This window comes from Lissotriton helveticus, chromosome 7 (assembly GCF_964261635.1).
Source record: "Lissotriton helveticus chromosome 7, aLisHel1.1, whole genome shotgun sequence".
Lineage (NCBI taxonomy): Eukaryota > Metazoa > Chordata > Amphibia > Caudata > Salamandridae > Lissotriton > Lissotriton helveticus.
In genome coordinates this window covers 1,008,747,016-1,008,760,860 of record NC_136068.1, presented here as the reverse complement: position 1 = coordinate 1,008,760,860, position 13,845 = coordinate 1,008,747,016, and the positions used below count along the sequence as shown (strand labels likewise).

Here is a 13,845-nt window from a genome sequence, read left to right as displayed (position 1 = left end):
GGGCCTGGCAGACCCAGCTGTTCTGCAAAAATTTGGGAGCCGAGTTAGTACCGTATGCCACGGCATCGAAAAGAATAGCATAAGAGTGACAAGTGACTTGAACCAGCGCCATTCAATCCACTGTAGACACCAAAGCATGGATGCCCTGGCACAACATTAGGAGTGCTTAAATGTACACCGCGTCACTCCCGGCTCTATTTCCTACCCTGGATACTCGTAGACCCCTGGGGAGGGCACTCCCAATCTTTCAATATCTTAACATTGATAAGACTGTCTGGCGGATGCACAAACTGTGGGAGGACTTGGAAAAAACGATATTTTTGGGGCAGTACTGAAGTTGTTTGAGGGAACTAATTTTGCCGATTTGAAAAAGGATTCAGAACTATATACAAGCTATTTCTTTTTAGATCGAGTCTACCCCAAACTAGGACGAACAACTAGTTGCTTATGAGGATGTGCATTCTTCATGCCACCGCAATTTATGGCGCCAAAGAGGACAAAACGGCAACCTGTGATAGTATGCCGGTGCGTGCCATTATGTTGTTGATGCCCAAGTCTACTTACACCAGACATGAAAATCTACGAAACGGGAGGGTGAAACAAGAGTTGAGATTAAAGTGCCACGAGCCCTCAAGGAGCAGGATGACTAAAGAATATTAACTGTCAGTGAAATACCAAACATATTTATGTACAAGTGCTAAGCCATTCTACAGTTCACTGTATCCGATAAGCGTGTCCCAGTAGTCAATGCTTGAATACAAGCCAGGCTGCACTACAGAAAAAGTTAGAGTAATAGAATCATAATTTCATCTCGCTGTTACGTTCCCGGTCATGAAAATAGTTATGGTAAATGCGCACACTTCAATCGGTGAACGCTCTTTGCCCTGCTAGCACCAGGTGACATGTTGCCAGTTGTCGTTTCGAGCACATAACTCATGCTACGGAATACGTCGTGGGGGCGGAAGCCCCCTCAGCCACGCCCGTGACACGGGAGCCCACTTTACGAAGCCTCAGAACAGACGAGCAGTACTTACCGGACTGCGGACAGTCTGCGGGAGCCAGCCGATCCGGAGCCATGCTCTGCTACAGAGGAGACGCCTGATCCACGAGCACCGCCCCCTGCTCTTGGGAACGTGTCGTAACACTGGCCTATCCCGGAGTGACAGGTCCGGAGAAACAACCCTGCGTTCAGCCGTCGCGCACCAACCACGAAGTACACATGCCTGGGAGGGGGGTGGGAAGGGAGGAAACGGCGCTTAGGGCATACACGAGGGTGTAGCGAAACGAAGGGCCGACCGAAAAAGCAAGGGACAAAAGATCAATGTCGTGCGAGAGTGGGTCACAGCAGTCTCAAGAAGGCGGTGTATTCCAGACAAAAAGGGGGCGCGGGAAAACCAGAAAGAGAAAGCTATTGAGCAATGAAGGGGCGGCAGGTGGTGAAGGGGTGGGGCCGTTAACGGAAGAGAAGAGAGCAGGCAATGGAAGCCAGGACAGCTACGGAAAAAGGAAGGAGCTACACAAGTTAGACCAGATTGGGAGGAGAGCGCCAACAGAGGACTGGAGGAGAGAGCACACATAGGAGGACTGGAGGAGAGAGCACACAGAGGAGAACTGCGAGGATAGAAGGAAATACAAAAGGAGCACAGATAGCGGGGCGCGACGATCACTAAAGGGACAGGAATGGCAGCTACGATACAGAGGCGGGGACAAAGAAAAAATAAACCGTTCCAATATACGATAAGCAACAGTAGATACATTAAGAAACAAGCATTTGCAATGCAATAGGTCTCACATTGACGAGAGTTTGAGCTATTGGCATTTAAAAAACAATGCCTTTTCATTTACAATGCCAATAAACTCTTGCAAATGCGAGACGTATTGCATGGTAAATGTGTTCGGCCCACGCTTGACCTAAAAATGGGGGGTGCTAGTAGGATTAACAAACTATGCACAATATGCTAGTCTTCTCAAATAAACTGGCTTGAAAGGGAGTTATTTTCGTCGTCTCAACAGTAGCCTTGATCCCATCTGTTTTAAGCATTGTCAAAGGTAACAGGTCAGGGATTTGCATGCTAATGGTATTAGAATAAAACCTTTTTTTTCTTTCAAATCGAAGCATGCGTTGTAAAAATAGGAACAAATGTAACCAATAAAGGTGGCCCCATATAAAAAAAATTGTAACACTGATATGGATGTCTTACTAGCGATTTACAAGTCTAACGAGCCTGTGGCGATTTACTTTCTATCGCCTCTTTAAAGTTGCCTTCATAAAGGGTGTATAAAAGTGAGGAGAAAAAAACTTTAATTGGGTATTCTAAAGTGCAAGAAGCCTAAACAGCAATTTTTTTCTTTAAAGAACAGAAATAAAATGAAAACCGTACTTTGAAAGAGCTGCGTTACCAAAGTGAAAGGAAACATTTTTAAGATGACGTGAACAAGGTGCACAAGCTTTGTGCGATAACTCACAAGAGCCAATAGATTAAGTCGGCTGACTCAATGCCCCCACCTTGTAACATACCAATGGATAAAGCATTCCGACCAACGTCCCTCTATGTATATTATGTATTAATTTTTTGCAAAACGATAGTTTGGTGGAATATTTAAAGCCTTCTCAAAGGCCTAAAAATGGTTTCCCCATAGCTTACAATAATACTTCAGAGGTTTACCTAGGAGCGAGGTTTGAAAAACGGACTAAGAAAATAAGCACATTTTTTCACTTCAAAAGTGGTTTGATCCCAGCCTCAGCAAATACATAGTGGACTCTGTACTGAACGACCTCTACAGGTCTATTATGGAGGGCTCAAGGCACCGATTTTAAATCGGTCACCTATCAACCACACATTTGTGATCATGGTTGTAGGATGCCAGGTCTACAGGCACAGTGCTGAAGTAAATAAAATCTTGCAATAACGAAGCGAGCTATCGTCCTTATCCCAACAAGCAGCTTGCTTTTAATTCCATCATGCTACTCGGGTGCAGGTAACATCACTCAGGATCCAGGTTTGGTAAAATGTCTGGCCACAAACTGATGGTGGTCCACCAACTTTCTAAAACGATTTGCCCTACCAAAAAGTAACTTCTGACGACCTCGGGCATTGTCTCTTGTTGCGATGGAACCTGGATGTCAGTTAAGGAACCTAAACCACTGCTGGCCAAGTCAGTCTGTAATTTTGCATTTACAAGGACTCACCAGTATTAAGATTTGAAGATGACCAAAGCTGTCCTTAACTCCCCCATTGGAGAGTTTTGAATCATTGGGAAAAATACTCCACTTTAATGAAATACATGTACCTTAGCCATAAGGCCCCGATTAAATCCAAGCTAGATTACCCATCCTTTTATGCAACTCTTATGATGGGCTATTTTGAGTTCACATCTGTTTGGTTCCCAAGTTTTTCAGAAGTAAAGTGATTGTATAGAATTGTGGCTCAGATCTACAGATTACCTTTTGGTCACATGGTCTGGAACACAGGAATTTCTGATTTTATTAGGATAATGACGCCACCGGGTTCTAAAATATATGCATACCATAGCAGAGAGCATAGTTTTTGGATCTAAAAGTAAAGGTCACTAAATGAATAACCGTATCTTTTTTCCCCAGAAGGAAACTGCTTCTAAATCTGCCATGCATGCAGCTTTGCATGTTTCACCCCGAGTGGTACAGGTACGCCCAGACGTGGGTTCGTGCTCTCCATGCCATTGGAGACCAGCTAGACTGGCTGATGAGGTGAAACCCCGAAACTGGTCCCAGGATACTCGTTTCAAGTTCAGGGAGGATCTAGCCCGGCCGTGTGGGCTGGACTGGTCCCTTGGGGAGCAGGATAAAAACGGATTTGCATATGTCTAGGTTTACACTGGAATAGCATGGGTGCAAAAAAAATGGATTTAGGCCCAGATCTCTGTACTGAGTGAATGTTTGACATTGTTCAAATTCTGTCAATCAATTGTTCTTTCTGCAGTACCATTAAGGCCATACTCTCGGTGGAGTTCACCTGAGCTAAAAAAAAAAAAAAAACAAGCATTTACAATGCAATGGTTTCGCCTTTTGAAAAGTTTGAGCTATTGGCATTGTAAATGACAACATTTGTATTTATGTGTTGGTTTTGAAAGCAGATTAATGGCATTGTCATTTACAATGCCAATAGTTTAATCTCTGGCAAATGCCACACAAAAACACAGACCCACACACCCAGAGCCACACACACACACAGACAGACCCAGAGCCACACACACACACAGACAGACCCAGAGCCACACCCACCGACCCAGAGCCACACACCCACCCACCCAGAGCCACACACCCACCCACCCAGAGCCACACACACACCCACCCACAGCCACACCCAAGCACAGCGAGGGGGCAGGGAAGCAAGCACAGCGAGGGGGCAGGGAAGCAAGCACAGCGAGGGGGCAGGGAAGCAAGCACAGCGAGGGGGCAGGGAAGCAAGCACAGCGAGGGGGCAGGGAAGCAAGCACAGCGAGGGGGCAGGGAAGCAAGCACAGCGAGGGGGCAGGGAAGCAAGCACAGCGAGGGGGCAGGGAAGCAAGCACAGCGAGGGGGCAGGGAAGCAAGCACAGCGAGGGGGCAGGGAAGCAAGCACAGCGAGGGGGCAGGGAAGCAAGCACAGCGAGGGGGCAGGGAAGCAAGCACAGCGAGGGGGCAGGGAAGCAAGCACAGCGAGGGGGCAGGGAAGCAAGCACAGCGAGGGGGCAGGGAAGCAAGCACAGCGAGGGGGCAGGGAAGCAAGCACAGCGAGGGGGCAGGGAAGCAAGCACAGCGAGGGGGCAGGGAAGCAAGCACAGCGAGGGGGCAGGGAAGCAAGCACAGCGAGGGGGCAGGGAAGCAAGCACAGCGAGGGGGCAGGGAAGCAAGCACAGCGAGGGGGCAGGGAAGCAAGCACAGCGAGGGGGCAGGGAAGCAAGCACAGCGAGGGGGCAGGGAAGCAAGCACAGCGAGGGGGCAGGGAAGCAAGCACAGCGAAGGGGCAGGGAAGCAAGCACAGCGAAGGGGCAGGGAAGCAAGCACAGCGAAGGGGCAGGGAAGCAAGCACAGCGAAGGGGCAGGGAAGCAAGCACAGCGAAGGGGCAGGGAAGCAAGCACAGCCAGGTGGAACTTTCCCCTACTGTGACAAACAGGCACTGAACTCAGCACCGCGTCTGCAACCCTTTATGTAACAAAGCTAACAAGGGGCAGAATCCTGAAAACGCCCTTAACATATCCAAGAAATACAGCAGGGCAATGACCCCAAAAGCTTGGAAATGAAAACAATGTATGTAGCACAACCACGCGCACCCAAGTCTTACAAATAACCCAGTATCGTGGTGGACAGTATGCCAGGGTCCTTGATGCAAGGAAGGAACTAGGCAACATGGTTGCGGTTTTAATTAAAAAATAAAAAGGTCCCTCAGGCATCTGGTTCGCGCTACTGCACCTGCTGCACTAAAGGAAACTGTGCCCCAGAAATAGCCATCATATTTATCAAGGAAGCTCACGGAACCATAAACATAAAAGGTACCAGAAATTAACAAATTCGTTTTTCAAACCACTCCATGCTGCAGTTCCACTCTATTTATGGCATGCCGTATGAAATAAAGGCGTACATGTTCCCCTTGCTGGTCCAGGCAGATGGCACAGACAGCAGTCACTTCCAGCACGCGCCCGCTAAAGAATACCAGAGCGGGCCAGGGCTATTGCAGTGCCCCGGAGTGCCCTCCAGGGGGCGCCAGTGGGAGGACTCAGCGCAGCCGCCGAGACATCAAAGCCGAGCACATCATAAACACTGGAAGAGCCCCGCGGAGGGATGCCTGGACACACACGTAAGCAGCTGCGGGGCGAGCACTCTGATTGCACGTTTAGCAGATACACGAGGACTCTGCGGTCGGCTTTGACAAATAGAGTTGTTTAGTCAAACCAAAGCGAAAAGAAGTCCCACCAGAAAGAACCGTAGCTACTTGGAGCTCACTGCTCCTGCTTGTAGTGTTGCTTAAGTTAGGAAGTTGAATAATTGAATTGCTGCACCATATGTCATCCTCCCTGTAGATTTAGTAGATTCAGTTTCCCCACTTTCAGCCAATGGTGTCCCTTCCATGTATGACGTCCAACCCCCAACCCCCCCTAACCACACAGGGGGGGGGGGGGAGGCGAGCGGAGACGGGACCCCCTGCGTGTCTGCAGCAAGTGCCTGCCTCACTACCTGCGCGTTTATAGCCTCTGACCTTTCAAAAGATATACAACAGCCCCGGGTACTCCACATCTGCTGCCGCCTGGTTTCAGCAGTGACCTCCAACATGCAGGCATGTACCCAGATATCACCCCACATGTGTCTGCAGCCAGTACACCCCCCCTCACCCCGTCTTTCCCTAGCATGCAGCCAGTGATTTACTCCCTTAGCTTGTTTGCATCCACTAACCTTCCAAACATGCCTGCAGCAAGTATTTCACCACATGCATGTCTGGAGCCAATTAACTTTACCCGGGATACTTGTAGCCAATCATGCTGGACTGTCAACCGACAGTCACTGCCATCACAACTCTGCCACCAGGGGCCCCCGTACCCGCATGGCTGACCGCCAGCATTAATTTCCAGTGACCCCTTGCATGTCTGCAGCAAGTGAAGTGACCAGTTTCCCTCCCTGCCCATCTGACTGGCTCCATACATGTCTGAAGCCAGGAAAAGCCGTCGGTACAGCAGCAGGGTCCTTCCTTTATACATGCGGCCTGCCGCTACCTGAATAGTCCCCTGCATGTATGCAGCTTATCCTCAGCCCTGCATGCTGCACCAAGCGCCTGTTTGTGCACATCTTTGTATTTTGCTCTGCACTTTTTCAGCAAGCGTCCGCTGCATGTACACAGCTTATCCTCAGTCCCGCATGCTTGTAGCAAGAGTCTTCTGCATAGTTGCAGCTTATCCTCAACCATGCATTTGTGCACATCTTGTATTTTGCTCTGCATGCTTGCAGCTGAGCTAGCGTCCCACAAGCAGTGCAGTAACCAACTAAGTAGACTATATCACATTAAATACACAAATGATCTTGAAACACACCATGAAAGCAGGTAATGGCTTAACTGTCTAGCGATGGCATTTAAATTACAGATTTCAACAGCACACGCATTAACCGACAGAACTGTCTTACTGCGTTCAGGACGTTTCACCTATCGAGCACATCTTAGCTGTGCGTGCATCAGGCATATTAATTAACGAACCTCTTTCTAGGTTAAAGATTTGTGCCAAACAAATTACACAGCTTCCAGCAGTACATTCACCCCAGGCGCTATATTGCTGGGAGTCGAAACAGACTCCTGGCAGGTACACACATTGGCAGGTATCTGGCTGTGTTTGAACATGTGACCCTCGGGGGAGACGCTAATTTTTCTGCAGAAGGAACATTTACCTCCGGAGCTATGTTGATGAGACGGGAGCATGTGACCTGTAGACTGATACCCATAGATTTCTGCGGCATGCCCGGAGTAATGTTGGTAGGACTGGAGCACGCGCGGTGCCCTTCAAGTTACCCCTTTCCCCACCCGCACCGGCGTCCCCCGCATTTCTGTTGCAGCGCATTTACCCTGCCGTGCCTAAACTGAATAACAAACACGGCGCCTTGTGAATTAGGCTGCCCCTTGCTTTAGTTTGTATCGTGTCTAGGTACATAACAGTTGTTTTAATTAAAATCTGTCTCCTAACATCGTTTTTTAACACCCACAAACGAAGTAAACAAATAACACCTACTATGTACATTTTTATCTGAAAAATCGGCAGGTGCACCCGAGGAGCGCTTAAAGACAGACTAACGAAGAAAACTGTGAAAAACAAACAGTCAAGAAACATATTGAAAACAAGTTCTTTGGCCAGCGTGGAAGCTTCCAGTTGAACCATTCTTACAGAGGTTGCTGACAGGCAGGAACGGGCACACGGACAGCGGGGGGGGGGTGCGGGGGGGCACGGACAACGGGGGGGGGGGCGGGAAAGGCACGGACAGCGTGAGGGGGAGCGGGAACAGCAAACGGCAAGAAAAAGCACTCACCTGGACTTCTTCCGGCGGCGGTCGGCCTGCAATGACCAAAACAAACCTTCCCCCCCCCCCCAAAAAAATAGGAACCGCAATGACGTTGTCAAAGGGGCAGGATGAGTAAAAATGGCCGGAACGCCCACGAATTTGCTCCGGCCATGACGGACAGATCTCTGTTCCAATGGCTAGCCTCCATTTATGGAGCTAGTCAATGGAAAGAGAGGGCGGATTCCCAAGCCACATACTGTAAACATTAGATTTCGCCTGCGCCGAAAAGCTGCGCGGTGTGCAGCTTTCGACGAGGCGACACCTAAAAAATGGCACAGAGGCTCAGTATAGGGAAGGGGCTGATGAGACTGATTTGAGGTTCATAAATAGAGGTTACACCAAAAATAAGTTGGTAGGCCAGATTGGAAGTGGACCTGAACGACAGCTCTTTACTCAAACATGATAGCACTGGCATATCGGTCAGTCAGTCAATCAACTTTATTCAGGTACCACCGTACCCATAAAAGCACAGTACATTACTTACAAATAAAAAAAAATTTACGATTTAAATACATTCATTAGACAGATCATAAATCACATAGTGCGAAATTTAGGAACATCACAGTTGAAAGACTATTTGCATCGCTCTCAATCTCCAACCATAGATCTGCGTGCCCTTACTGCCGTTTTTAAAAAAGTGCAAGTGCGGAAAATGAGGTTCTTGTCATCTAAAATTAACATGGAATCAAATGCTACCTCTAAGCTAATTGGTTCTCTCTTATTAAAATAGGAACATAAAAACGGCCTAAAATATTTAATATAAAATTTACAGGAGAATATAAAGTGCTTTATAGTTTGCTCACTCCTCCCATCGCATGGACACGGGATTAGGTTTGAATTAGAGCTGTAACCAAGTGGAAAGGAGAACGCAAACCTAATTGTGCCAGCCCTTAAACGAAACAAACTTATCTCCCAGCGAGTCATTGGTAATAACAAGTAGGTGTGGAGTGGATGCCTATAATGTTCAATAGTCATATAGTTACGCACAGTAGTTTTGTTAGCCTCTACTGCCTCGCGCTCGATCTTATATAAGGAATACAGAGCATTCTGCAAATCCTTTTTTGCGACTAAGGCAGCAAGTGAAGGGTCCCAAAAAAAACTTTCCATGTTAATACTGCGCAAACTACTCAACACTCAATCCAGCCACGGGATGTCTAAACCCCTGGCACATCCTAGACAGTCCTTAATAATTGACTGGGTCAGGGGAGCTGCTTCATTCTTCCATATAGCAATCCACATAAGTGCTGGGCGAGCCCTGATAAAGTCGGTAATAAAACTAATATTGAGCTCTTTATGCGATATATAGTGGGAGGTTGAGATAGGAACATTCAGTAAATTTCTGCAAAATCTATTCTCCTCCTGCTGTATACCAGAGCAGTTAACCGTCCCCCAGATCTCAGCGACATAGATCGCTACCGGGGCACACTAATGTTTATAGATCCTTTGAACAGCTAATACTGCACCCATCGTCTTAGGGCGTGGGATGCTTAAAATAGAGTTGTTGGCCTTTGAGAACTTGCTCCTGGTGTGAGCTAGATGCTCACACCAGGAGCCGTTCGCAGCAAAGGCCAAGCCCAAATATACAAAGGATTTTACCACCATCATCTTATGGTCATCTACTATAATCGGGCGTATGGCCCGTTTACCAGGGCCAATACTCATTAAAAAGCATTTTTTTAATTAACTTGTAAATCTAGTTTTTTCATAAAAATATTAAAACCTTCAACAAGGAAGCGTAAAGAATTTGATGTGCGCCCTATTAAAACCGCGTCGTCGGCATAGTGCAACGCAGGAATAGGTTCTTTGTTAATACATGGGACGTCTTGCGTGGCCAATTTCAGGAACGCATTTAGGTCATTGATATATATATAATAAAGAGCAGGGGAGCCAGAACACAGCCTTGTCTGACCCCCCTGCCAATATCAATAAACCCTGAGACCTCTCCTCCCGCCCCCATTCTTACTTGTGCCTTGAGATCTCTATGTAAATAAGCCAGGAAATTGACCAGAGTTTCATCCAGACCCTTGGATAAGAGGATTGCCCGCAGGTTGGACCTATTGACTAGGTCAACGGCTGTGAATAAATCCATAAAAGCCATATAGACCGGGGATTTCTTAGCAATAGCGTATTTGTTAATAATTACATTCAGGTTAAGGCATTGCTCTCTTGTTCCTGCCTTACTCCTGAAACCCAGCTGGCATGGGTCCAAGATGTTAGTTTCCTCTGCCCAATCTAATATTTTATTGTTAAGAACTCTACCTAAGATTGAGGGTGTTTTCTATTAGGGAGATAGGTCGATAGTTACACGGTAGTGATCTATCGCTTTTTTAAAAATCGGGACTATTACACTTCTGGCCCATTTTTCTGGAATTTTCGCCAAAGTCAAATTATTAAAAATATTCAGAAGTAGGGGGGCCCAAAACGCCGGATTCCATTTAATTAAATCTATTGGCAGCCCATCGGGGCCGGGTGCTTTGTTGCCCAAGCTTTGCTCAATTGCTTTAATTACTTCTGCAATGCCAAGGTCTATAGGTTTAGGATTACCAAGGATGGGGGCTAGGTCAGACGAGGGTGGGGCACTATAAATAGTTGCAAAATGGGCCGCCTCGGTGTCAGTGACTGCGCCATGGAACGCACTTCCCTCACTGCCGCCCAGAAAATGTTTGCATTATTAAGATTGGCAGCGTCAGACAACTTGTCTCATCGCTCCTTTAGGACTTCATTTCTCCTGCTTTTTATTGCAACCTTATAATTATTTCTAGCCTGCCTGACAGTTATGGGGCATCTCGGGGTAGTAGTCAAAGCCCTGCGATGATTCCTATTTGCTTTTGAGCAGTCTCGATTGAACCAACTGGGGACTGGTGTTGCCTTTTTAAGTCCTCAATTATCTGCTCAGGTGCTGGGACAAGAGAAAGGCAGGACTCAGACATGTTATTTTTTGCCAGTGCCTTAAAAACTTCAGCATTATCTGCCCCTTTCCAGCATATTCTTAAATTATCTGTTGAGACTAATAAGTTGGACGCTACACAATCACTATAAGTAATGGTCCGTATAGCTGCTTTTAATACTACCTTAATCGGATTGTGGTCCCCAAAGTCAGACGGTATCACGGCAGCAGAAGTCACCAATTTTCCAATTAGGGGGCATACAAAGACAGTCTAATGTAGAGCCACTCCCCCTTCCTCTATATGTCGGATGGTTAATCTTATGAGGACTTGCAACTAGCTCCATTGCATTAGAAAGATTATGTGAATCAATAAGTCTTGCAAGTTCTCGACCTCTAATATAAAGGGGTTGAGTGCAAGATGCTGTTAGCGCATCAGCGCCATGGCTTTGGAATTTGGCATTAAAGTCGCCACCTAAGATGCCCAAAGTATCTCCTTTTGCGGACTGGTTATCTAAATCGGACATAAATCAAATAACTTAAAAAAGCTTTTATTGGGGATTGACTGAAAGTCATTATAAAAATTTAATAAATACAATTGAATGCCCCTGTTAAACAATACGACTTGAAAATCTGGGCTATGTGTTGGGATTATTTCAAATGTCCCACCGGCTGTCACCTTGAATCCTATGAACAGACCCCCTGAGGGGCCTTCCCTTCCTTGGTATTTGTGAAAAGACACTATGACAATGAAAGCCCTCAATGTATACGTTTTCGTTGGCCCAAGTTTCTTGGAATAAAATGTCATGTTCCTTAACAAAATTTAACCATTCAATGTTTTAAATTTTTGATCGAAGGCCTGCTACGTTCCAACTGAGTATTCTCAGACTTGTCCCATCGTTTCTTGTTACTGGGGCTTTCCTCCCTTGGGATGATGTTGTCAGTGTTATTCTAGATGGGGAACTGATAACATCATCCAAGTCTAGAGGTGTTGGTGGTCAGTCTTGTCCATCCAAACTTTGAAGGACATGAAAATTGTTGGACAGGGGTATGGATGTTCCAGTGCCACTATTGGGCAAAGTACGGGGTTTATAAAAATAACCCAAAGGAAGGGCACTAATATCAGTATAAGAATTAAAGGTTGGATTGTAGTAGACAAAAGATGGCGGACCTGCTGGGGCCTTCTAAAATTTAAGACCACACAGTCCCCCTGAATGTCTTTGTGGGTCGGACCTATCTACCCAACTCGTCTGGCCATAATTATATCATCCCTTCTATTAGGATCAAAACATTTTTGCTTACAAAGCCAGTCCACTGACTTTCTTTTCAAGTCTGGCAAAGACTCCCTCTGACCTCTTTTTAATGGGGGGACTCCACTTAGGACCAGTACATATGGTGCGGAGTCCGGTGGGAGATGCAAAACATCCTGGTTATGGCTAACACTTAATTCTTTGGTTATTTGGGTTGCTTCTTTAGTGCCATTATTTGGCTCTAAGATGGGCTTAGGGGATGTGCAGTTAACTGCATTTTCTTTGCGTGGGCCCCCTCTCTCCCCACAACTATCACCCTGAATTAGTGGAGAAGGTGTTATAACATCGAGGGCTCTATCTGAATTAGGGGCTTTATCACAGTTTACCCAACAATGTAGGTTCCAAAGCAATTATACCATCTCCCACCCTTTTTATAATTCCTGCAACATCATTAATTTTGTGCATTTCTTTCCACAAACCTTCAAGGTTTGTAACAAAGACCCCCATTAAATCATCCAACCTAGATTCAAAGCCCTCCATCAGAGTGTCCAGGATTTCAATTCCCAAGTCTTTTGTCTGAGAGTCAAATGCTGGTAAAAAGTCAGTTTGGGTGGATATAGAGTTAGTCAGTCTAGCATTGGATAGATCGGTGACAGGTCCTCCTTTATTCTTTCCCATAGTGACCATAACGGGGTCTGGAGATTTTGCTCTATGTTCCTCTGGTTAGAATTTTTACTGCCCGAAGCTGAAACAGTCAGTGCCTGTCGTTTAATTAGCTTGCCTCGGGTATTACTGGCTGGGACTTGTGGGTCTTTGGCGGTCTGCGATATAGTCAAAGGTGCATTTATTATCTGTATGTCCTGGCTCAGTGGGACAGATGTTGCTCCTGATTGGGAAGCAGGGAGTAACTCATTTAGACCCCCACTGGACAAGCGAGGTTGCGACGCTGCAAGGTCTAAGGATAATCGTCTCTCCGTGGCTTGGATTTGGTGAATGAGTACAGACTCAGCCCTTACAATAAAGTCATCCAGAGTGCCCGCGGCTCCCTTTCGCTTGCTCAATGAGGACCTGGTCGCTAGCTATGAATCTTAAGGTGGATATTACCTTGCTGCGACGTACCGCTACTCCTGTCACGACGTACCGCCCTTTGCCCGGGCTTAGCCCGCGACACGGGGGCTCTGTGGACCTTGCGCCTCCGGGCGTGATGTGGGCGTTGCCCGCTTCCGCCGCTGGGGCACCTGGATGTTGGAGTCCTCCCTCCGTGGCCGCGCCGCGTTGGTGGTGACTGCGGCAGCGAGGGAAGTCGTGAGGCACCAACAGCAGACTCGCGGCAAGGAAAACAAGTAAGTAGCCCCACCAACAGCACGGGTGAAAGCCTCAGTACCCCCGCTTCACCGGGGCTCTGTGGACCTTTGAGCGCCTCCGGGCACGATGTGGGCGTGGGCGGCTTCCGCTTCCGCCGCTGGGGCACCTGGATGTTGGAGTCCTCCCTCCCGGCATATCAGCAGATCAAAGCAAGACTAACATGGAAGTCAGATGATCCTCAAGGCATTCAAATGTTAGTCGCAGAACACAAAAAAAAAGGGCATTTCTTAATAGCGGATAGGATCTTCAACACTGGCAAAGCCAATAGGTCTCGCCTATATTGTCTTTT

At 47.2% G+C, this 13,845-nt stretch overlaps 1 protein-coding gene across 2 annotated transcripts in view; it reads right to left on the bottom strand.

The window, feature by feature from the left end:
• Positions 1 to 13,845, bottom strand: part of LARP1 (La ribonucleoprotein 1, translational regulator) — a 915,090-nt gene that overhangs the window by 787,918 nt on the left and 113,327 nt on the right. Inside the window, exon 1 of one of the 2 annotated variants that reach the window (XM_078653681.1) lies at positions 1,035 to 1,115. The exons of the other annotated variant lie outside the window; for it this stretch is intronic. Within the exon in view, the coding sequence (XP_078509807.1) occupies positions 1,035 to 1,077 (43 nt within the window). The 5' untranslated portion in view covers positions 1,078 to 1,115. Of the gene's footprint in view, positions 1 to 1,034; positions 1,116 to 13,845 lie in introns of those variants that run through there. 2 annotated transcript variants of the gene reach the window in all.